Below are 26,183 nucleotides of genomic sequence, written 5' to 3'. Positions count from 1 at the left end.
TCTTCCATTTGCGAATAATCGCACCAACTGTTGTCACCTTCTCACCAAGCTGCTTGGCGATGGTCTTGTAGCCCATTCCAGCCTTGTGTAGACCTACAATCTTGTCCCTGACATCCTTGGAGAGCTCTTTGGTCTTGGCCATTGTGGAGAGGTTGGAATCTGATTGATTGCTTCTGTGGACAGGTGTCTTTTATACAGGTATCAAGCTGAGATTAGGAACACTCCCTTTAAGAGTGTGTTCCTAATCTCAGCTCGTTACCTGTATAAAATACACCTGGGAGCCAGAAATCTTTCTGATTGAGGGGGGGTCAAATACTTATTTCCCTCATTAAAATACAAATCAATTTATAACATTTTTGACATGCGTTTTTCTGGATTTTTTTTGTTATTCTGTCTCTCACTGTTAAAATAAACCTACCATTTAAATTATAGACTGATAATTTCTTTGTCAGTGGGCAAACGTAGAAAATCAGCAGGGGATCAAATACTTTTTTCCCTCACTGTAATTATCAACATGGAAAGCCCTATTTAGTATTTTCTGTTTTTTACCAGCCCTGGTTCACATGCAGAGGCACTGCCCAGCTCGCTCTCCATCTCCATACCACACCCCGCCCTCACACAATCCCGGGCACACTCTCGCTCTCTCGCGCACACACACACACACACACACACACACACACACACACACACACACACACACACACGCGCTCAGAAGGAAAACATCCCACCACTCCTCCAGCCAAACTCTTGAGTTGAGAGAGAGAGAGGCAGGACCTGTGATGGGTTCACACAGGATACTTACTGGACGCTGCAAATGGAATTAAACTATAGACTAATAACAATTATAGAAACAGTTTATTTTCAATTTATGTGACTGACAACAATTACTTTACCATAGCTCTTCAGAGTATGAGGTAAGCCTTTGAATTATTTGAATGTACTGTAAATGGTATTGGACGCTTTGCCCTTCTAGTTGCTATGGATCTGTAAAGAATAGTCAAGCGGTTTGAATGCATACTTGAGAAGGCTTCTGTGAAATTCTATAAGCCATTCTCTATTCAATTGGTTGAGGGAGATGTATGTATATGTCAGAGGTGGATTGAGTTTAGCAAAGCTCAGAATAAGCTTTAGAGAATGCATACTTTTGAATGCATACAGAGCCACGGGCTTAGATAAATGATGTATGCAGAGTAATGTCTCATTGTGCTTCTGTCAACAGAATCCTTCTCTGCTGATAATGCATCTTAGTGAATGCATTATGTATGCCCCTCTAAAAGGACCTCTGTAGAAGTATAGAGTCATCATTTCAGCTCGATCGTTCTGAGAATGGATTCAATCCATTGCGGATCAGAGGATGGAGTCATTTAGCAGATGCTCTTATCCAGAGCGACATAGTTAGTACATTCATCTTAAGTTAGCTAGGTGCGACAACCTCATATCACAGGCATAGAAAGTACATTTTTCCCCAATAAAGTAGCTGTCAGTAGTCAGAGCTAGAAAGGGGTTTGGTGGGGGGGGGTCAAGATTCTTTTTGAAGAGGTAGGGTTTCAGATGTTTTCGGAAGATGGGCAGGGACTCTGCTGACCCAGCTTCAAGGGGAAGCTGGTTCCACCATTGGGGCGCCAGGACAGAGAAGAGCTTGGACTGGGCTGAGCGGGAGTTGCCATCCTGTAGGGGTTGGAGGGCCAAGAAACCTGAGGTGGCAGAATGGAGTGCTTGGGTTGGGGTGTAGGGTTTTTGCATAGCCTGAAGGTAGGGAGGGGCAGTTCCTTTTGCTGTTCCATAGGTAAGCACCATGGTCTTGTAGTGAAGACAAGCTTCGACTGGAAACCAGTGGAGTGTCTGGAGGAGCAGGGTGACATGAGAACTTCGGAAGGTTGAAAACCAGGCTGGCTGCAGCATTCTGGATAAGTTGCAAGGATTTGATGGCACAAGCGGGGAGCCCAGCCAACAACGAGTTGCAATAATCCAGACAGAAGAGGACACGTGCCTGGATTAGGACCTGCGCCGCTTCCGGTGTGAGGTAGGGTCGTACTCTATGGATGTTGTAGAGCTTGACCCTGCAGGAGAGGTCTTGGATCGGGCAGGCCTTCCCCGGGAGGAAGAGCAGCGCTGTCTTGTTGGTGAGCTTGAGGTAGTGGGCCGACATCCAAGTTGAAATTTCTGCCAGGCACGCAGAGATGCGTGTCGCCACCTATGTGTCAGAAGGGGGGAAAGAGAAAAGTAGTTGTGTCATCCGCATAGCAATGATGGGAGAGACCGTGTGAGGATGTGACGTAGCCGAGTGAGTTGGTTTATAGAAAGAAGAGGGCCTAGAACCGAGCCCTGTTGGACACCAGTAGCGAGAGTATGTGGTGCAGACACAGATCCTCTCCACGTCACCTAGTAGGAGCGGCCTGGCAGGTAGGATGCAATCCAATAGTGTGCAGAGCCTGAGACGCCTAGCCCTGAGAGGGTGGAAAGGAGGATCTGATGGTTTACGGTGTCAAAGTCAGCGGTTAGGGTCAAGAAGATTGTTCTGAGAGATAACAAGAAAGTTGATCAGAGACAGCACGCTCAAGTGTTTTGAAAAGAAAGAAGGGATACAGGTCTATAGTTTTTGACCTCCAATGAGTCGAGTGTTGGTTTCTTTAGGAGGGGAGCAACTATGGCTATTTTGAAGTCAAAGGGGACACAGCCAGTGGTCAGGGATGAGTTGATAAGGGAAGTGAGGAATGGGAGGTCTCCAGAGATGGTCTGGAGAAGGGGATAGGGTCGAACGGGCAGGTTGTCGGGTGGCCAGACCTCACTAGTCCCAGGATGTCATCTGGAGAGAGAGGGGAGAAAGAGGTCAAGGCGTAGGGTAGTTCTGTGTGAGTGAGACCAGTGGACTCAATAGGTGATAGGTGAGTAGCGGATGTCGTCAACCTTCTTTTCAAAGTGATTGACAAAGTCGACTGCAGAGAGTGAGGAGGGAGGGGAGGGGTGGAGGGTTAAGGAGGGAGGATAAGGTAGAAAATAGTTTCCTAGGTTTAGAGGCAGAAGCTTGAAATTTAGAGTGATAGAAAGTGGCTTCAGCTGTGGATACAGAGGAAGAGAAGGTAGAGAGGAGGGAGCGAAAGGATGATAGGTCCTCCGGAAGTTTTGTTATATTTATATATTTGTTATATATATTTATATATTGGTCCAGACAATCTATACACCAAACATTATCCATTAATATATGAACATTGGAACATGTAATCACATGACTTAATTTGTGACATGTGTATAAAAAAAAATTATACCGCACTTGTACAAAGACTAAATATAGTGCAATACAGAAACCGCTGTAGTTTACAAATGACAATGAGTTGAATCATACTGTATATTTAGCATATTTGGGTTTGGAACAGGTCAAATAACAATAATGCTTTTAAACAATTTTAATTTGGAAATGTATTTCAAAATACATTTGAAGTCATTTGAATGATTCTTTATATTTTCTCAATCTCAATTTTGATACTGGAAATTAGATATTGACAATCAATCTAAACATTTCAATGTGGCCTGCCTAGACACTTGTTCTAACTTGTGTTGTTGACACCAAATTTCATGGATTTACACCAAACAGAAATTGTTCAGTGGCGCATTTTGATATTGTACTAAATATAGTAAAAGGATGTGAATGGGTTTTAATGTTTCTCCCAGACAGACATGCACTGTTACTCATTCACGTACAGTTATACAAATGACATACCCTACAATTCTACATGTAGTAAGAGTTGAGAGGAAATCTACGTATTGTCTTTTTCTTACCCATTTATGTCATTGTGATATATTGTTTGAAAAATATTCAGGCGATATACTCCTAGAGAACGGCAATGTTCTAAGGCTATGACAGGAGAAAGATAAAGGGGCCATGTGAGAAATAATCTGATGAAGATAGACGGATCTTCTTGATGAAGATAGACGGATAGATGGAATGTTGAGCGGTCATTGTTTGAGGTCACTTCAGGTAATTCCGGTCAATTGCATCTTCCATTGAGTCCGGGTTGGGAGGAAAGGGTTAGTCAGGTGGACACAGCCCTGCTCTGTCTATGGAGAGGACATGTTGGATGTTTATTTGAGACAGAGAGTGTCTGTTTGGAGCCCCAGGCCCATGCTGTACAGACTGTGGTTAGGTGGGACCCGAGCAGACAATGAGAAGAACAGACATTCAGGTTGTTATAATTGTGATGAAGTTTGGAGTATTGTAGTTTGCGATTCATTGGTGCTTAGTGTTTTCTATGCAAGAATAACTTTATGCCTTACTGGTTTGACAATTTGTAAATAGTATGTAATTTAGGACTGGGTTGTGTCTATTCATTTGGGGGGAATTCCAATCTGAGTTAAGCCACCGTAAATAATTCCCTTTTAATGCACTTTTCTCTCTACGCATTTTCTGACCTTGCTATTAATTTAGGGTGGCGATTTAACAAAATAAGGTGTGGCAGTGTGTCTTCAGATATTCTGACCTTGACTTAATTCCTTCATAATTCCACCACATTTACACATGATGAAAAGATGAATAAAGTGGAGCAGCTTGTCAGTTCCAAGTGGAACAACATCTACTTTCTTTTTTCCGATGGAAATAACACCATTCTCCATGAACTGTAATTTATAAATTGATAAGAACTATTGATAAGAGCTAGGTAAATGAGTAAGCCGTTTGGATAAGGGGATTGTAAATAAAAATAACAATTGTTTCAGATATATTTTACTTTATGATTGCTGGAGACAGATGTGAAACAAGCCATATGGCAGCGAACTGAAGCATATCAACATACTGTATCACCTTTTCCACAGTGAAGTTTATGATTATGCTGGCCTTACAACTTGGGATGAAATTGGGGAACCCAAGCTATCAGCTTCTGTAGCCATGAGCAAATGACAGTATAGCACCAAACCTACCAGTTTGATTTATGATTTCTATCATTTTTTTATTATATGCCCAGACTTTTCACTGTATTTTTTAAAACTATTTGTATCATGTTAAATATTAGCCTCTATCGGTAGCCACCGTCAGTTATACCCACATACATTTATAACTGTCAGTGACTTTAGTGTTAGTTTCCTTACATTTTACATCATTCAATTACATTGTTATTTTACTGTTCATTCCTCTGTCACGTTTGTGTGGTTGTTCCTGAGGATCTCTAGCAATAGTGGATCATATTAGGCTAACGTCTTATAAGTTGTGTAGTAATTTGGGACATGTAGTCTATTTGAATCATGATGGAACGCAAACCATACATAACAGTTCAAAACTGGAGCCTGTCGCATGGTTCACCACGACTGGACCGTTGTCGTCACAGTTCCATGATTATTGAGGATTATTATGGTAGATTTATAGGACTACTGTTCAACCCCTATTGTACACTTTTCTCACCTTCCAATATTTTATGGGTTGAACAATTGAATATGGCAGCTTTCAGGGGGAATCAAACCACTATTTCAGATTCACCAAACATTTTTTGTGTACATTTTTGTGAGTCTGTTGAGCTATGTTTTATTAAAAGGTACACCAAATTTAAAGGGATGTCTTCAGATAAATGTACTGAAAACCCTATTGAATGAAAACTCCATGAGAAAATCTGTTGACCAGCAAGTGGGAGGGTTTTCAGCAATTGAATTAAATGTATTCAACGTGCGCAAGGGAACCACGCCTGCAAAGTCTGTTACACACCTGCATACAGTAAATCTGAATCCCAACTACTGAAGTGCATAGGAAAGGTGTACATTTCCTAAGTCTGAATCGGGCCCTTGATGTGCATGTCTAAGATAACTAGGCCTTCAGTGAGTCCGTACACTGGACACGTGAGAGCCGAAGGGAACAAGTGTAGATAGATTTGGGATGGCCAAATCCAGCAAGAAACCAACATATACATTTTTAGATAAATAAAGTTAGGGGATTATGTCCCAGTCCAGACAGACATAACACAGACCATGTATGACAACAAAATATTTGGTTGTGTACACTGAGTACGGTGTAGAGTGAGTGATGGTAATCATCAAGCATTACATTTTCCGCTCTAAACAAATACACAGATGGGTTCTCTGATGCACATAACAGAAACACAATGAAAATAGAGACGTTAAGTTTAGAAAAATTAGGCCCCAGACACATGGTTAAAATCTATTGGTCATATCATGAAGCACAAATAAAAACTTTCAGAATAATGATAATAACATAACTTTCTAAATGTAATTGCTAATTCGATCCAAATAATTCTATAGCTAACGATACAACCAAATACATAGTGTTTTATTTTTTTACTTAGTGTCACATGACTGATAGATCTATGTAGATAGAACAAGCATGAGAAGTGGACTTCAGAAGTGGACATACAGGGTACGTCGGTAGGGCTGTGACGTTTGTGGATTTTTGGGTAACGATTGTCATGCAAATGGTACGGTTATTGTCAATTTTCATTTTTGTTGAAAAATGTTGTGAGCTTGTAATAAATACAACACAGCCTTGATGACACCCCTATCTCAAAAACGAATGGTTTTAATTGCTTGGAACTTTTGGATTATGATGCTTCTCTTCTGTTCTGCTCGTAAAATGATTACCAACTCTAACCACTTCAAATGACAAACTCATATTATGTAAACAATATCTACTTCAATATAAAGTTGAATCCCCCTTCCCCTAAAATAAATGTATTAAGATGATTATGATTTTAAAGTTCAGTTATTGTCGGTTACACAATTATACAATAATTGTGCCAGTCTTACACATTCTCTGTATCTCAGTGCAGGCCGTCCAGCTCACACCCTGGCCCAACATTCCCTAGGGGTTCATGGCTCGTAAAGGGCCCCTTATCAATAGTCTTTTTACTTGGCTGTCTGACTGAACCTCGTCCTCACCACACATCACAAGACCATCTGTTTGAGCTGTATGGGAAACAGTCTAGATATGTGTTTTGGTTTTATGTTTATAAAGGTTTATCGGTTGAGCAATGTAGTTTTTGAATGGTCACCCTACAGAACCTTTTGTAATACATCAATGTTAGAGACATTGGTAAGATAACGTTATTGCACCCTTTATAAGGGGTTTGTAAACCTATTTTTAAACTGTTTAAACCTCTTAGATATAAAGTCGCCTGTTTAGGGGACTCGCGTGGTTCTGGTACCGGTTCCGACTGACATTTTTGCTTATAAATGGATCTATGGACACCCTAGATCGAAATGGGGTAGCCCTGGTAGCGTCAGTCCTGGTTCCCACGGACGCAGTAGTATATTTAGTCCGCCTGTGTGAGGTAGGATGTGAAATCTAAGTAGCACATTCAGAGATAAAATAATTCATAGATTAAACAAAAAACACTTTGTTTAATATGAGATGAAAGGCAAGTTCTTAACGAGTTTAGGAAGCCAAGCTAGAGCTATGTGTGACGTTCACAGTTGTGGGAGGAGATGTTTTGATCAAGAGAGACCTTTAGAAAATATGCACATGTTCTCTAACACTAAACATACAAATATGTATTTTAGAGAGATAAGGAATCTTAGTGGTTTAATAATTGTATTGTGCTATATTTAGAAAACACATGTCAATTCAAGCCGTATCCATACAGTTTTGTTGAATTGGAAATGCGTCATAAAATATTTTGTAGTTTCATATTTGTACTGTGTACTTGAGTTTGTCCTCAAAAGTGACTACACCTCAGCAATGTATAACTACTTTTACCAGAAAGGTGAGATTTTGACCTTTCTTGGAGTATGCAGCATTACTAGTTATTGTTTATGGTGCTCTCACAATAAATATTTACTTTCAGGGATTACGTAGATTATATTTTAGATTACATGTATTAATAGATTGTACTGATCATCCAGATTCAATCAGAAATGAATACATATTGTAACAAGATCAAGGGTGTGGCGTTTCCACGTCACTAAGGTCATTAACATAACAGGCACCAGTAGAATGCAAAGGGGAAGTTTATTAGGTATTTTCGTACATGGGGAATTCACCAATCACCTAACAGTCCACAAGCCGTTCTCTTTGTCCGTTCCATTTTTCCAGGGGTAATCCTCACACTCGGGTCCTCAGCCAATCTGGTCCGGTACACAAGGGGGTTAGTCCGACAGTCCAGGTCACAATGTGTAATCTCACAGATAGTATTCTCTCTTCTCTCTTCTCTCTTCTCTCTTCTCTCTTCTCTCTTCTCCCACTCTTCATAATGCTCTTGGTTCTCTCCTACTCTGCCCCATTATGCATGCTGCTTCCCCCTTTTATCCCCAAACATTCCCTGGCTTAACGAGTTACAGTCTTGCCTCGTTGGGGCAGGAAGTCCATATAAGGCCCGGGGGTGGAGCCAACAGACCGCCCAGATATCTCCCCTCAATCACCAATCCCCTCATCTCTCCCTGCCCACTGCCACAATATTTATGAAATATCTGTACATACTTTAACGACCCTAGCCTTGATGAGTGTGTTACTATGTCTCTGAGTGGGATTGTGGATAGGGTGTTTGTCTTGGGTCAGGTGACCCGGTTAAAGCCCTCCTCAGGGCAATAATGTCCCCCCATTCATTACAGTACTAAAGGGCACACTAAACCATCCATACACACTAAACCGTCCATTGACATGTTTACAAAGGGTATCTTATGCTTTGATGTCCTCTTTTGCTCTCTTCTTTGTTCTAGGAGCCAGACCCAAAATTACCAAGAGAAACAGTATGGACAGTGTCGAACTGTGGAAGTACTCGTCAGATAAGGTAAAAACAGTGATTTTGTTGATTCCATTGAGATTTCGTTTTCTCACCTAATTTCTGACATTTTATAAAATGACAACATACACATGTAAAATCAATGAAAATCCAATGGTATCACTGCAGAATGGAGACAGCCAGGAATTGGACAGTATATCCCGGAGATCCAAGAGTCAGCAGTCTCAGCCAAGTAGAGGGAAGGGCTACCCCGACAGCCAGTCCTCAGATGAGAGGCAGTGGTTTGACTCCCCTGTGGACGCCGATGAAATCACAGTCCAAGTCCCGCCTCCGGTGAGTAGCCATATCTTTATTTTCAATATTTATTTAACCATTATTTAACTAGGCAAGTCGGTTAAGAACAAATTCTTATTTACAATGACGGCCTACCCCGGCCAAACCCGGACGACGCTAGGCCAATTGTGCGCCGCCCTATGGGACTCCCAATCACGGCCGGATGTGATGCAGCCTGGATTCCAACCGGGGACTGCAGTGACGCCTCTTGCAACTAAGTTCTGAAAAACGTAGTTAACCAGAAAATATCATTTTCCATCCACGCAACCAATGTTTATCCGAGTAGATTTATATTTGTAACTTTCTTTTTAAATTGCCTACTTTGCCCACCCGTTGACATACAGTGCATTCAGACCCCTTGACTTTTTCCACATTTTGCTACGTTACAGCCTTATTCTAAAATTGATTAAATAAAAAAATAATTAGCAAATGTATTAAAAAAACAATAGAAATACCTTGTTAACATAAGGATTCAGACCTTTTGCTATGAGATTCGAAATTAAGCTCAGGTGCATCATTTTTCCAATGATCATCCTTGAGATGTTTCTACAACTTCATTGGAGTCCAACTGTAGTAAATTCAATTGATTGGACATAATTTGGAAAGGCACACAACTGTCTATATAAGGTCCCACAGTTGACAGTGCATATCGGAGCAAAAGCCATGCCATGAGGTCGAAGGAATTGTCTGTAGAGCTCCGAGACAGGATTGTTTTGAGGCACAGATCTTGGAAGTGTAGCAAAAAAATTCTACAGCATTGAAGGTCCCCAAGAACACTGTGGCCTCCATTCTTAAATGGAATAAGTTTGGAACCACCAAGTCTCTTCCTAGAGCTGGCCGCCTGGCTACACTGAGCAATCGGGGGAGTTCCTCTGTGGCGATGGGAGAACCTTCCAGAAGGACAACCATCTCTGCAGCATTCTACCAATCAGGCCTTTATGGTAGAGTGGCCAGACGGAAGCCACTCCTCAGTATAAGGCACATGACAGCCAGCTTGGAGTTTGACAAAAGGCACCTAAAGACTCTCAGACCATGAATTCTCTGGTCTGATGAAACCAAGATTGAACTCTTTGGCCTGAATGCCAAGCGTCACATCTGGAGGAAACCTGGCACCATCCCTACGGTGAAGCATGGTGGTGGCAGCATCATGCTGTGGGGATGTTTTTCAGCGGCAGGGACTGGGATACTAGTCAGGATTGAGGGAAAGATGAACGGAGCAAAGTACAGAGACTTCCTTGATGAAAACCTGCTCAGGACCTCAGACTGGGGCGAAGGTATACCTTCCAACAGGACAATGACCCGAAGTACACAGCAAAGACAACGCAGGAGTGGCTTTAGGACAAGTCTCTGAATGTTCTTAAGTGGCCCAGCCAGAGCCCGGACTTGAACCCGATCGAACATCTCTACAGAGACCTGAAAGTAGCTATGCCGCAACGCTCCCCATCCAACCAGACAGATCTTGAAAGGATCTGCAGAGAAGAATGGGAGAAACTCCCCAAATACAGGTGTGCCAAGCTTGTAGACTCGAGGCTGTAATTGCTGCCAAAGATGCTTCAACAAAGTACTGAGTAAAGGGTCTGAATGCTTATGTAAATTTGATATTTCCGTTTGTTATTTTTAATATACACTGCTCAAAAAAATAAAGGGAACACTTTAACAACACAATGTAACTCCAAGTCAATCACACTTCTGTGAAATCAAACTGTCCACTTAGGAAGCAACACTTATTGACAATACATTTCACATGCTGTTGTGCAAATGGAATACACAACAGGTGGAAATTATAGGCAATTAGCAAGACACCCCCAATAAAGGAGTGGTTCTGCAGGTGGGGACCACAGACCACTTCTCAGTTCCTATGCCTCATGGCTGATGTTTTGGTCACTTTTGAATGCTGGCGGTGCTTTCACTCTAGTGGTAGCATGAGACGGAGTCTACAACCCACACAAGTGGCTCAGGTAGTGCAGCTCATCCAGGATGGCACATCAATGCGAGCCTTGGCAAGAAGGTTTGCTGTGTCTGTCAGCGTAGTGTCCAGAGCATGGAGGCGCTACCAGGAGGCTGTAGGAGGGCAACAACCCAGCAGCAGGACCGCTACCTCCGCCTTTGTCCAAGGAGGAGCAGGAGGAGCACTGCCAGAGCCCTGCAAAATGACCTCCAGCAGGCCACAAATGTGCATGTGTCTGCTCAAACGGTCAGAAACAGACTCCATGAGGGTGGTATGAGGGCCCGACATCCACAGGTGGGGGTTGTGCTTACAGCCCAACACCGTGCAACACCAAGATTGGCAAATTCGCCACTGGCACCCTGTGCTCTTCACAGATGAAAGCAGGTTCACACTGAGCCCGTGACAGATGTGACAGAGTCTGGAGACGCCGTGGAGAACGTTCTGCTGCCTGCAACATCCTCCAGCATGACCGGTTTGGCGGTGGGTCAGTCATGGTGTGGGGTGGCATTTCTTTGGGGGGCCGCACAGCCCTCCATGTGCTCGCCAGAGGTAGCCTGACTGCCATTAGGTACCGAGATGAGATCCTCAGACCCCTTGTGAGACCATATGCTGGTGCGGTTGGCCCTGGGTTCCTCCTAATGCAAGACAATGCTAGACCTCATGTGGCTGGAGTGTGTCAGCAGTTCCTGCAAGAGGAAGGCATTGATGCTATGGACTGGCCCGCCCGTTCCCCAGACCTGAATCCAATTGAGCACATCTGGGACATCATGTCTCGCTCCATCCACCAATGCCACGTTGCACCACAGACTGTCCAGGAGTTGGCGGATGCTTTAGTCCTCGGCCTGAGAGGAGATCCCTCAGGAGACCATCCGCCACCTCATCAGGAGCATGCCCAGGCATTGTAGGGAGGTCATACAGGCACGTGGAGGCCACACGCACTACTGAGCCTCATTTTGACTTGTTTTAAGGACATTAAATCAAAGTTGGATCAGCCTGTAGTGTGGTTTTCCACTTTAATTTTGAGTGTGACTCCAAATCCAGACCTCCATGGGTTGATAAATTGGATTTCCATTGATTATTTTTGTGTGATTTTGTTGTCAGCACATTCAACTATGTAAAGAAAAAAGTATTTAATAAGATTATTTATTTCATTCAGATCTAGGATGTGTTGTTTAAGTGTTCCCTTTATTTTTTTGAGCAGTATATGTGCAAAATATTCCAAAAACCTGTTTTTGCCTTGTCATCATGTGTAAATGAGGGGGAAAAACAACTTAATCAATTTTAGGAAAAAGGTTGTAACGGAACAAAATGTGGAAAAAGTCAAGGGGTCTGAATACTTTCTGAATGCACTGTATAACTTCACTTCCTCATTATATCCCTGCCTAACAACAACATGCACCTGGTGTTTACTAGTCATGTTGATTTAATTGATCTTCATTTATTTAATTGATCTCTTAACCTGGAGAATATACCAGAGGAAATTAGAATAGTCAAACTCATCCCTATGTCAGCTCCACTAAAAGGCATCAGTTACAAAGACTGTTTTCAATGTGTAGCCTAGCTGTATAATGGGCTCAGAGACACAATTGCTTGAAGTGTGTTAGCGTTAGCAGATGGTAGCGATAGCACCTCTGAGTAGCTTGTATCTCCTTAAAGCCTCTAATTAAATCTGACACTTTCCTCCTAGTATCAAAGTGTTTTACTGAAAGGCATTATCTACCGATTCTAGCTTCCGTTTCCTCTCTGCGTTTTAGGAATGGCAGCCTTTTAAAAAATCAATGGAAGCTAACCTGACGGATAAAATGAAATAAATGTGATTAGCGCATTGAAGCTGGTGGTCAGGAAGACGCTTCTGAAGCTTATAGGGTCCTTGCATCTTTGCACCTTTAGTCTGAGATTTACATCATGATTATAGGGGCAAGGGAAAGTGCCATAGGTGAGACGTCATGTGATTTAATGAGGGTTAATGGACAATCTAGATCTCCAGGTTAATTCCTGGTAGAGACAGGAGTCTGGTGGCGTCAGAAGAAATCAGCATCCAGGAATAATACAAAGTAAACCTGCAGGCCTTTCTGACTGCTCTAGATTGTTCACAACAATATTCCTTTGTGCTTCCGTTATCCTTAGGACATCCTCAGCCAGCGTCAGCCAAAGCGGTTGTGCTTTGCTGTCACTTGGCATCGGAGGCGGTCAACCATGCGTCCCGGTTCTGTGATGCTGTTAATTGTTGCAATCAGTGGCTTGCCATGGAAAAGAGCGAGGAAGTCATTGTAAGAAGGAAGCCTGTTATTTAATGACTGACTAAAATAGCGGTTGTGCAATTGGGGGTTGATATGGAGACAAAGTGGACTTCCTCTGGCTAATCTTTCTCGTCTCCAGAAATAAGGTCAATAAAAATGGTATTTGAACTTTGCTCTATTTTTTTCACACCAGGTCACAAGTCGTTCTTCAAAAAATAAAATGCGAGTTGAAAGGGTTCGTGTTACAGTCTTTGGTTTTTCTCTGGATTTTGTTTTCGGTTGGTTCTGTTTGGGTGTGGCGCACACAGATTAGAATATTTTTCTTTGGATGGATTTTAACGGTGGTTGGCATCCAATATGTTGCATTACCACCCCCAACTGAACTATGGTATAAATTCATTACACTTTGGGAAACGAAACAAATATATAAATAAATAAAGCTGAAATAAATCATTCTCTCTACTATTATTCTGACATTTCACATTCTTAAAATAAAGTGGTGATCCTAAAACAGGGAATTTATAAACTTCCGACTTCAACTGTATATATGTATGTGTGTATATATGTACAGTTGAAATCGGAAGTTTACATACACCTTAGCCAAATACATTTAAACTCAGTTCTTCACAATTCCTGACATTTAATCCCAGTAAATATTCCCTGTTTTAGGTCAGTTAAGATCACCACTTTATTTTAAGAATATGAAATGTCAGCATAATAGTAGAGAATGATTTATTTCAGCTTTTATTTCTTTCATCACATTTCCAGTGGGTCAGAAGTTTACATACACTCAATTAGTATTTGGTAGCATTGCCTTTAAATTGGGTCAAACGTTTCAGGTGGCCTTCCACAAGCTTCCCACAATATGTTGGGTGAATTTTGGCCCATTCCTCCTGACAGAGCAGGTGTAACTGAGTCTGGTTTGTAGGCCTCCTTGCTTGCACACGCTTTTTCAGTTCTGCCCACAGATTTTCTATAGGATTGAGGTCAGGGCTTTGTGATGGCCACTCCAATACCTTGACTTTGTTGTCCTTAAGCCATTTTGCCACAACTTTGGAAGTATGCTTGGGGTCATTGTCCATTTGGAAGACTCATTTGCGACCAAGCTTTAACTTCCTGATTGATGTCCTGATTGCTTTAATATATCCACATGATTTTCCTCCCTTATGATACCATCTATTTTGTGAAGTGCACCAGTCCCTCCTGCAGCAAAGCACCCCCACAACATGATGCTGCCACCTACGTGCTTCACGGTTGGGATGGTGTTCTTCGGCTTGCAAGCGACCCCTTTTTCCTCCAAACATAACGATGGTCATTATGGCCAAACAGTTATATTTTTGTTCATCAGACCAGAGGACATTTCTCCAAAAAGTACGATCTTTGTCCCCATGTGCAGTTGCAAACTGTAGAAGGGCTTTTTTTATGGCGGTTTTGGAGCACTGGCTTTTTCCTTGCTGAGCGGCCTTTCAGGATATGTTGATATAGGACTCGTTTTACTGTGGATATAGATACTTTTGTACCTGTTTCCTCCAGCATCTTCACATGGTCCTTTGCTGTTGTTCTGGGATTGATTTGCACTTTTCGCACCAAAGTACGTTCATCTCTAGGAGACAGAACGCGTCTCCTTCCTGAGCGGTGTGACGGTTGCGTGGTCCCATGGTGTTTATACTTGAGTACTATTGTTTGTACAGATGAACGTGGTACCTTCAGGCATTTGGAAATTGCTCCCAAGGACATTGCTCCCAAGGACTTGTGGAGGTCTACAAAAAAAAACATTTCAGAAGTCTTGGCTGATTTTCTTTTGATTGTCCCATGATGTCAAGCAACAAGGCACTGAGTTTGAAGGTAGGCCTTGAAATACATCCACAGGTACACCTCCAATTGACTCAAATGATGTCAATTAGCCTACCAAAAGCTTCTAAAGCCATGACATCTTTTTCTGGAATTGTCCAAGCTGTTTATTAGCACAGTCAACTTAGTGTATGTAAACTTCTGACCCACTGGAATTGTGATACAGTGAATTATAAGTGAAATAATCTGTCTGTAAACAATTGTTGGAAAACTTATTTGTGTCATGCACAAAGTAGATGTCCTTACCGACTTGCCAAAACTATAGGTTGTTAACAAGAAATTTGTTGAGTGGTTGAAAAATGAGTTTTAATGACTTCAACTTAAGTGTATGCAAACTTCCGACTTCAACTGTGTGTGTGTGTGTGTGTGTCCTTTTCTTTTTTTACCCTACCCTCATTAAAACCCACCACCTTATTCCACTGCTTTATGCCTATTTGATTCTACCCCAGGCCTGAGAGGACTGGACACTACCACTAACACACCCTGTAACTCTTCTGAAGTGAAATCTCATATCCCCAAGTACTTTTCTGCAGCTACCACTACGACATCTATTTTCTGTGACTTACGTTCCAGCTCTGCGGTACAGTTGATAACCATTGCTATGAACACTAAGAAGCCAACCTTACTGAAACATATATCACTCATTGGCCTATCCCTCTGTTCTGGAACAGATCTACTATTCACAGGGATCCTCTCAGAATCCCTCACCCTTGATCCACCCTCCTACTTTCTTCACTGCCTCAGAATACGACATCTTCTGCACTACTTTGACCCTGCCCACCTCAACCTGCCTCTCTCGTACCGGACAACTCTGATCCCCAGCAACATGGGCACCCATACAGTTGACAATGTTTTCCGCCAAAATTACACATTCCTCTGTTCCATGTCTTCCTGCACACTTCCCACACATTGGAATCTCCCTCCTACACACTGCTGCAACATGCCCATAAACGTGACACCTGTATCCCTGCAGTGGATTCGGCACAAAACCTCTAACAGCATAACTCGTATATCTTACCATTACTTTGTCAGGTAAAGACCCTGAATCAAAGCTCAAAAGAACAGACTGTGTCACCTCTGTTTCACCACACTCACCACCGGATCTGCATCGCACCAAACAGCGAGCGTCACAAACTCCAGGAATCAAGGGTTGCAACCTACATTAATGAGCACAAGGTTATCTTGCTTTAGAAAGCTGCAGTCCTTGCAGATTGAGTATGAGTTTGTGTTGACATAAAAATACCTTCAAACAGGGCACAAAGTACTAATATCCCTACACAAAAAACTATCCAGAGAAGTAATCTCTCATTACAAGGTTTCTGTCTTTTCCACCAGTACCCAGAGACAAGGATGGACAGAACTGGTTATCCGTATTTGCCAGTTTGGCATTACTGTCATGAGAAAAGCCATATTTGTTTCTGTGTCCTAAGTTGAAACAGAACATTTTGAGAGAAAAAGCTTTCATCTTGTGGGAGCCCTCCAGCCCATTAAGTCTCTGGTTGGGACTGGTTTATCTACTAAACAAGATCAGATTTGAATGAACCCTTTGTTTCAGAAGGGTTTGTATCTCTGCAGAGTGGTGATGCTGTTAAACAGCCAATCAAGATACTGGGAGACACTGGGGCCGCCCAGTCCTTCATTTTGTTTGACACATCAGCAACTGGTGACAGTGTGTTGGTTCAAGGCATGGAGATGGGTTGCAGATGGGTTGCTTGTAAAATGTGGAACTCAAGTCTGATCTTGTTTCTGGTCGCGTGGTCGTTAGAGTGAAGCCTACCCTACCTGTGAAGGGAGTCTTGTTGATTTTAGGCAATGATTTGGCTGGAGGGAAAGTTGTGCTGAATTCTGTTGTTTGTTAGGTGCCAGAGTAGAGGAACCTGATGGGTTATCAGAGAAATACCCTAGAGTGTTCCTAGCTGGTGCTTTTACACGTGCTATGTCTAAGAAGATTGCTGAGAGCAAGTCTAGTTTTGAGGAGGATGTCAGTAGTCTCACAATGTTTGATCTGTCTGAAACATTTCTGTGTGGTCCTGACTTTGTAGCCTGGTCTCAGTGACTAGACGTAACATAGTAAATGTTATCCGGGACACAGAAATATTATATGCTCTGTTTGGTATGTTTACTTAAGGCAAAAAGGAAAGTAGGGTGGTTGGTCTGGGTGCATGGGTGGGAGTATAACGAGAACATCTAGCAACCCTGGGCAACCCTGAATCTCATCACGGACAACTTTCGCATTTTAGCTAATAAGCAACTTTTCAACTACTTAGCATGTTAGCTGACCCTAACCTTAAACCTAGTAACATATTGTATGTTTTACAAATTGGTAACATTTTGGACGTTTTTCAAATTCGTAACATATAATACTAACTGTAATTCATAACATCAAATGTGAATTGGCTGATGGTCATCCACAAATTAATACATACCACACGAAATGTAACATATCATACTAAATTGAGTGTTCAGATTTAAGTACAGAATAATACGAAAGGTTGGGTTTTGGTAGAACTCCAAAGGTGAGCGAGTTGGTAGGACCTCTGAAAAGAGAGGGGGTCCTTACAGTTGACACTTCGATGTTTAGGAAGCAGCTGATTGCTGAACAGAGAAAATATGCTTCCCTCTCCCTTCTTTTTGCAGAGATACTGTACATCCAGAGGATGAGTTTGATGAAGTTTGTGTGGGTTACTTTGACAAAGATGACATTATGTGAGAAAATAGCATTCCCACGACACTTTTAGTCAAGGCTACAGGCCCCGGTGTATCTCAAATTGTCATTCAAGTTACACTCTGACAAGAGATACTGTACTTATGAGGGTAGTATTGCAGGCCATCTTGGGGTCAAGATGTATGACCGTATCTTGCATAACTTCTTCTGGTCTGAAACAGGATGTTGTGGCTTACTGTAGATCCTGTTGCGTCTGTCAACTTGACAGTTAACATGTCAGAGTGAAATTGCCACGGCAACCTAGTGGGTCAAAGAAAAGAAAAGTCTGACCATTCATGGCAAAAGTGGAGGCCATTATTAAGCTTCCTGTGCCAACTTCTCGCCAGGAACTGTGCAGATTATTGGGAATGACTGGCTATTACCGGGGATTTTGCAAGAACTTTGGCCAAGTTGTTGCCCACCTGTAGCTCAGTTGGTAGAGCATGGTGTTTGCAACGCCTGGGTTGTGGGTTCGATTCCCACAGGGGGCCAGCACAGGAAAAAAAAAAATGTATATGAAATGTATGCGTTCACTACTGTAAGTCGCTCTGGATAAGAGCGTCTGCTAAATGACTAAAATGTAGTCCTAAAGTCATTTTTCATTGGAGCCCAGACTGTCAGGCAGCATTTGAGAAGACAAAGACACTTTGGTCTCTGCGCCAGCTGCTCCGGATTTCCGTTGTCCATTTGCTTTGTACACAGATGCCAGTGATGTAGGAGCATGTACTGTGCTCCTACAGAAAGACGATGTCGAGCACCCCGTGGGGTAATTTTCAAAGAAATTGGCCTCATTTCATAAACACGGCTCCACCATCGAAAAGGAGACCATTGCTTTGCTACTGGCTCTTCAGCACTTCTAGGTTAATGTGTTGGTCTCTGCCTCTCTTGTAGTCTATACCAATCATAATCGTCTCGTATTCCTGCAGAGGGTTCTACAAATCGCAGACTCCTTCGCTGGAGTCTGATGTTGCAGGAATTTCCCCTTGAAATCTGACATGTCCGTGGTAAGGACAACTTGGTGGCTGATTTGTCTTTCAAGGGTGGGCGGTCAATAACATTTTTGTGTTCTGTGTTTAGCCAGTGACTAGACCTGGTACACATTTTGTTTTGATTTCACATTTCAGCCGTATTGGAGATTTAGTTTTGGTTTGGTTGGGCTCGTCCCGAGGGAATAGGGACAATAGAAAAATAAAATTTTCCCTCTGTTTTCAAGAACTTGAGTACACAGCTGATATTTAAGAGTTGCTGACCCAGTGCTTCGGTGGGCAAAAGAGATGATAGGAGAGCAACACCATTCGTTAGCTCTTCCACTTCAAGTTGTCAGAACAAAGGTGGCGAGAGAGGGAGGTACGAGGGAGGGAGGTGGCGAGAGAGAGAAAGAGAGGGAGGTGGTGAGGGGAAGAGGGGGAGGGAGGTGGCGAGGGGAAGGGAGGTGGCGAGGGGAAGAGGGGGGAGGGAGGTGGCGAGGGGAAGGGAGGTGGCGAGGGGAAGGGAGGTGGCGAGGGGGAGGGAGGTGGCGAGGGGGAGGGAGGTGGCAAGGGGGAGGGAGGTGGCAAGGGGAAGATGGGGAGGGAGGTGGAGAGGGGGCGAGGGGAAGAGAGAGAGGGAGATGGAGATCGAGGGAGGGAGGTGGCGAGGGAGAGAAAGGGAGTGGGCGAGAGAGAGGGGGAGAGAGGGAGGTGGCGAGGGAGGGGGCAGGGGAGAGGGGGAGAGAAAGGGAGGGGATGAGGGAGAGAAAGGGAGGGGGCGAGAGAGTGAGGGAGTTGGCGAGGGAGAGAAAAGGGGGGGTGGCGAGGGAGAGAAAAGGGGGGGTGGCGAGGGAGGGAGAGAGAGCGAAGGTGGTGGCGAAGGAGAGGGAGGGAGGTGGCGAGGGAGAGGGAGGGAGGGGTTGAGAGAGAGTGAGGGAGTGGGCGAGGGAGGGGTAGGGGAGAGAAAGGGAGGGGGTGAGGGAGAGAAAGGGAGGGGAAGAGAGAGTGAGGGAGTTGAGGGAGAGGGAGGGAGGTGGCGAGGGAGGGTGCGGGGGAAAGAAAGGGAGGAGTTGTGAGGGAGGTGGCGAGGGAGGGAGGGGAGAGGGAGGGAAGGAGGTGGCGAGGGGGAGAGAGAGGGAGGGTGGTGGCGAGGGAAAGTGGGAGAGAAAGGGAGGGAGAGAGGAGGTGAGGGAGGGAGATGGCGAGGGGAAGTGGGAGAGGGAGGGAGGTGGTGAGGGGAGAGGGGGAGAGAAAGGGAGGGGCGAGGGAGAGAAAGAGAAAGGGAGGGAGAGAAAGGGAGGGGGCGAGGGAGAGAAAGGGAGGGGGCAAAGGGAGTGAAAGGGAAAGGGAGGGAGAGAAAGGGAGGGGGCGAGGGAGAGAAAGGGAGGGAGGGAGGGCGAGAGTGAGGGAGGGAGGGAGGGGGTGAGAGGGGGAGGGAGATGGTAAGGGGAGGGAGAGAGGGAGGTGGAAAAGGAGATAAAGGGAGGGAGGTAGAGGGAGGGAGGTGGAAAGGGAAGGAGATAGAAAGGGAGAGGGAAAGGGAGCGAGGGAGGTGGCGAGGGAGAGAAAGGGAGGGGGGGAGAGGGAGGGAGGTCGCGAGGGAGAGAAAGGGAGGGAGATAGGGAGCTGGAGAGAGGGAGGGAGGGAGAGAAAGGGTGGGAGTGAGGGAGATGGCAAGGGAGGGAGAGAGGGAGGAAGAGAAAGGGAGGGCGAGAGGGAGGGAGGTAGACAGAGGGGGGAGGTAGAGGGAGAGAGAGGGAGGTGGCGAGGGGAAGAGGTGGTGAGAGGGGGGAGGTGGCGAGGGAGGTAGCGAGGGAGAGCGGGAGGTAGCGAGGGAGAGCAGGAGGTGGTGAGGGGAAGAGGGAGGGAGGTGGCGAGGGGGAGGGAGATGGATGGAGAGGGAGGGAGGGAGGGGGCGAGAGGGAGGGGGAGTGGGAGGTGACGAGGGAGAGCGGGAAGTGGCGAGGGGAAGAGGGAGAGCGGGAGGTGTCGAGGGAGAGGGAAAGCGGGAGGTGGCGAGGGGGAGAGAGAGGGAGGGAGGTGGCGAGGGGAAGAGAGAGAGAGAGGGAGGGAGGTGGCGAGGGGGAGAAAAGGAGAGCGAGAGAGGAAGGAGATGGAGGTAGGAAGAGAGGGGGGAGGAGGTGGGGGGAGGGAGGGAGTGGGCGAGAGAGGGAGTGGGCGAGGGAGAGAGGGAGGGAGATAGGGGGAGAGGGAGGTGGCGAGGGAGAGAGAGAGGGGGAGAGGGAGGTGGCGAGGGAGAGAGAGGGAGGTAGGGGAGAGGGAGGGAGGTGGCGAGAGGGAGGGGGCGAGAGGGAGGGGGAGTGGGAGGTGACGAGGGAGAGCGGGAAGTGGCGAGGGGAAGAGGGAGAGCGGGAGGTGTCGAGGGGGGAGAGAGAGGGAGGGAGGTGGCGAGGGGAAGAGAGAGAGAGAGAGGGAGGGAGGTGGCGAGGGGGAGAAAAGGAGAGCGAGAGAGGAAGGAGATGGAGGTAGGAAGAGAGGGGGGAGGAGGTGGGGGGAGGGAGGGAGTGGGCGAGAGAGGGAGTGGGCGAGGGAGAGAGGGAGGGAGATAGGGGGAGAGGGAGGTAGGGGAGAGGGAGGGAGGTGGCGAGGGGAAGAGAGAGAGAGAGAGGGAGGTGGCGAGGGGATGAGACATGGGAGAGAGAGGGAGGTGGTGAGAGGAAGAGAGAGAGAGGGGGAGGTGGCGAGGGAAAGAGAGAGAGAGAGGGAGAGGGAGGTGACGAGGGGATGAGACATGGGAGAGAGAGAGGGAGGTGGTGAGAGGAAGAGAGAGAGAGGGGGAGGTGGCGAGGGAAAGAGAGAGGGAGACGGAGAGGGAGGTGACGAGGGGATGAGACATGGGAGAGAGAGAGGGAGCTGGTGAGGGGAAGAGAGAGAGGGAGGTGGTGAGGGGAAGAGAGAGAGAAGTGGCGAGGGAAAGAGAGGGAAGGGTGGAAAGGAGGAGAGTGGTGGGGGGAAGAGAGGGGAGTGAGTCAGGCGTGTGGGGAGTGAGGGAAGGGGAGAGCGCTCGGAGAGAGAGAAAGGGAAAGATCGGAAAGAGAGGTGCTTGTGTGGTAAGTCACTTCATACTCTTTATCTAAATGATTGTTTGATGGATGATAGTGTTGCTATCTAACTAGTCTCTAAGTTTTGGCTTATGTTAGCCTAAATGTCTGTTTTTATTGCTTTGCCAGAGAGTCAGACACATTTTGTGGCAATTAAATGCATTTATAATGCCCAGTAAAGCGAACCTTTGAAGTGTAGTCTAATTTTGGTATGAAGTTTTCACAAGAAAGTTGCTGCTGAAAATGTGACCGCCTATAGCAACATCACTGTTGTATCGTACTACTGAACATTCTAGTCTTGTTCACTGTGTTGCCCTTTATCTATATCACGCTGTACCAAGTTGAGTCTTAAAGGTTTTCAATTATCAACGCAAATGTTTAGTCAATCTAATTATCAACCAGAACGTAATGGGATTGTACGTTATGTGTATCCTGTTCTATTTGTTTGGCGATAATGCTTGGTGTTGATTGTGTCATAATGGTGTGTCATTATGGTATGACATCCAGGGGGATAATGACACCATCTACCATTACTGATCCATGGTGTGTCCTATGGTTTACCGCCTTTGATGTCTACCATTAACCTACCAAGGCATTTATCATCAACATGGAGGCAGGATCATACTTCAATGCAGAGAATCATGTTCATTTATCCTGAGGGTGGAAATTGGAGATGGCTATACTGTGGTACTGGGATGTTGATGCTTAGAGGATCCTGGATTATTTACGTGTACTGTATAGAGAGGTTGTGCTATGTTTGACCCAAATAAACAAAAGTGATGAATAATCATATTTACATTGGAATTAGCGCGTTATAACAGTATACATTATTTGTAACATATTCATCAACATATTAACACTGAGGTGTTGATAGCTTTGAAAGGTCTAGTTTTGTTATTCATGTTAAATTTTAAGTGGGCAAGAAAGGAGGTTTATTTTTACATTATGTCAGGTGACGGATTGAGCAACCTTGAAGATCTAGGCCAAGGTATATACCCTCGGTAGGGCATTCTCAGCACTGAGGGACATAATTGGTCAGATTGTGAGAACACTTATGTGCTGTTCCAGGCAGTATCAAAGGCATTTTGTGTCCAAAGTGCTATGAAAAGATTAAGAACAACTCAAACAACAACAACTTGATTTTTAATGCTACACACAGATCACCAAAATGATGTAGAGGCAGTGCTGGAAAAAGTACTCAATTGTCATAGTTAAAGTAAAGATACTTTAATAGAAAATGACTCAAGTAAAAGTCAGTAACCCAGTAAAATGCTACTTGAGTAAAAGTCTAAACGTTTTTTGGTTAAGTATCAAAAGTAAATGGAACTGCTAAAATGTTCTTAAGTATCAAAAGTAAAAGTAAAATAAATTAACATTCCTTATATTAAGCAAACCAGACAGTAGAATTTTCCAGGGGGCACACTCAGACATAATTTACAAACGAAGCATTTGTGTTTAATGAGTCCGCAAGTACAGATGCAGTAGGGATGACCAGCAATGTTTTCTTGATAAGTGTGTGAATTGGACCATTTTCCTGTCAGAATGTAATGAGTACTTTTGGGTGTCAGGGAAAATATATGGAGTAAAAAGTACATTCTTTTCTTTAGGAATGTTGTAAAGTTAAATTTGCCAAAAATATAAATAAACTCAGCGAAAAAATAAATGTCCTTCACTGTCAACTGCGTGTATTTTCAGCAAACTTAAAATGTGTAAATATTTGTATGAATATAAGATTCAACAACTGAGACATAAACTGAACAAGTTCCACAGACATGTGACTAACCGAAATTTAATAATGTGTCCCTGAACAAAGGGGGGGGGTCAAAATCAAAAGTAACTGTCAGTATCTGGTGTGGCCACCAGCTGCATTAAGTACTGCAGTGCATCTCCTCCTCATGGACTGCACTAGATTTGCCTGTTCTTGCTGTGAGATGTTACCCCGCTCTTCCACCAAGGCACCTGCAAGTTCCCGGACATTTCTGGGGGGAATGGCCCTAGCCCTCACCCTCCGATCCAACAGGTCCCTGACGTGCTCAATGGGATTGAGATCCGGGCCCTTCGCTGGCCATGGCAGAACACGGACATTCCTGTCTTGCAGGAAATCATGCACAGAACGAGATGTATGGCTGGTGGCATTGTCATGCTGGAGGGTCATGTCAGGAAGAGCCTGCAGGAAGGGTACCACATGAGGGAGGAGGATGTCTTCCCTGTAAAGCACAGCGTTGAGATTGCATGCAATGACAACAAGCTCAGTCCGATGATGCTGTGACACACCGCCCCAGACCATGACGGACCCTCCTCCTACAAATCGATCCCACTCCAGAGTACAGGCCTTGGTGTAATGCCCATTCCTTTGACGATATACGCAAATCCGACCATCACCCCCGGTTAGACAAAACCGTGACTCGTCAGTGAAGAGCACTTTTTGCCAGTCCTGTCTGGCCCAGCAACGGTGGGTTTGTGCCCATAGGCGACGTTGTTGCCAGTGATGTCTGGTGAGGACCTGCCTTACAAGCCCTCAGTCCAGCCTCTCTCAGCCTATTGCGGACAGTCTGAGCACTGATGGAGGGATTGTGCGTTCCTGGTGTAACTCGGGAAGTTGTTGTTGCCATCCTGTACCTGTTTCGCAGGTGTGATGTTCGGATGTACCGATCCTGTGCAGGTGTTGTTACACGTGGTCTGCCACTGCGAGGACGATCAGCTGTCCGTCCTTTCTCCCTGTAGCGCTGTCTTAGGCATTTCACAGTACGGACATTGCAATTTATTGCACTAGCCACATCTGCAGTCCTCATGCCTCCTTGCAGCATGCCTAAGGCTCGTTCACGCAGATGAGCAGGGACCCTGGGCATCTTTCTTTTGTTTTTTTTTCCCAGAGTCAGCAGAAATGCCTCTTTAGTGTCCTGAGTTTTCATAACTGTGACCTTAATTGCCTACCGTCTGTAAGTTGTTAGTGTCTTAATGACCGTTCAACAGGTGCATGTTCACTAATTGTTTATGGTTCATTGAACAAGCATGGGAAACAGTGTTTAAACCCTTTACAATGAAGATCTGTGAAGGTGTTTGGATTTTTACAAATTATCTTTGAAAGACAGGGTCCTGAAAAAGGGACGTTTCTTTTTTTGCTGAGTTTAGTAAAGTACAGATACACCAAAAAACTACTTAAGCCCAGAACAGTCTCAGTTCGTCAGGGAATGGACTCTACAAGGTGTCAAGTGTTCCAAAGGGATGCTGGGCAATGCTTCCCACAGTTGTCAAGTTGGCTGGATGTCCTTTGAGTGGCAGACCATTCTTGATACACACAGGAAACTGTTGAGCGTGAAAAACCCAGCAGAGTTGCAGTTCTTGACACAAACCGGTGCGCCTGGCACCACTACTATACCCCGTTCAAAGGCACTTCAATCTTTCGTCTTGCCCATTCACCTTCTGAATGGCACAAATGCACAATCCATGTCTCAATTGTCTTAAGGCTTAAAAATGTAATTCAGATTTTTTTGTCACTGGCCTACACAAAATACCCCATAATGTCAAAGTTGAATTATGTTTTTAGAAATCTGTACAAATTAATAAAAATGAAAAGCTAAAGTGTCTTGAGTCAATACTGTAGGTATTTAACCCCTTTGTTATGGCAAACCTAAATAAGTTCAGGAGTAAAAAATTGGCTTAAGTTACATGAGTTGCATGGACTCACACTGTGATTTTCTAATGCCTACCTCATATCTGTATTCCATACATACAATTATCTGTAAGGTCCCTCAGTCGAGCAGTGAATTTCAAACACAGATTCAACAACAAAAATCAGGGAGGTTTTCTAATGCCTCGCAAAGAAGGACAAATATTGGCAGAAGAGTGAAAATAAAAAAGCAGACATTGAATATCCTTTTAAGCATGGTGAAGTTGTTATTAACTACACTTTGGATGGTGTATCAATACACCCAGTCACTACACAGATGCAGGTGTCCATCCTAACTCAGTTGCCGCAGAGAAAGGCACTGAAGTAAATCTGCAAAAAATGTGTCAAAGAAATGCACTTTTTGTCCTGAATACAAAGCATTATGTAAAGGGGAAATGTAACACAACACATCACTGAGTACCATTCTTCATATATAAAAAGAAACAGAATAGAGCTAAGCTCAGGCTAAATCCTAGAGGAAAATCTGGTTGTCTACTTTCCAACAGACACTAGGAGACAAATTCACCTTTCAGCAGGACAATAACCTAAAACACAAGCCCAAATATACACTTCAGTTGTTTACCAAGAAGGCAGTGAATGTTCTGGAGTGGCCAAGTTACAATTTTGACTTAAATCGGCTTGAAAATCTATTGCAAGACCTGTAAGGGGTTGTATAGAAATGATCAACAACCAATTTGACAGAGCTTGAAGGTATTTTGAAAATAATAATGGGGAAAT

At 44.5% G+C, this 26,183-nt stretch overlaps 1 protein-coding gene across 2 annotated transcripts in view; it reads left to right on the top strand.

Annotated features, from left to right (window-relative positions):
- LOC106563264 (G-protein-signaling modulator 1) overlaps positions 1–26,183 on the top strand; it is a 65,576-nt gene that overhangs the window by 32,980 nt on the left and 6,413 nt on the right. For both annotated transcript variants that reach the window (XM_014128695.2, XM_014128694.2), the window contains exons 10-11: positions 8,647–8,717; positions 8,838–9,002. In XM_014128695.2, the coding sequence (XP_013984170.2) occupies positions 8,647–8,717; positions 8,838–9,002 (236 nt within the window). The remainder of the gene's footprint in view (positions 1–8,646; positions 8,718–8,837; positions 9,003–26,183) is intronic.

Source organism: Salmo salar, chromosome ssa11, assembly GCF_905237065.1.
Source record: "Salmo salar chromosome ssa11, Ssal_v3.1, whole genome shotgun sequence".
In the NCBI taxonomy this organism is placed as follows: domain Eukaryota; kingdom Metazoa; phylum Chordata; class Actinopteri; order Salmoniformes; family Salmonidae; genus Salmo; species Salmo salar.
This window is presented reverse-complemented; position numbering and strand designations above follow the sequence as displayed.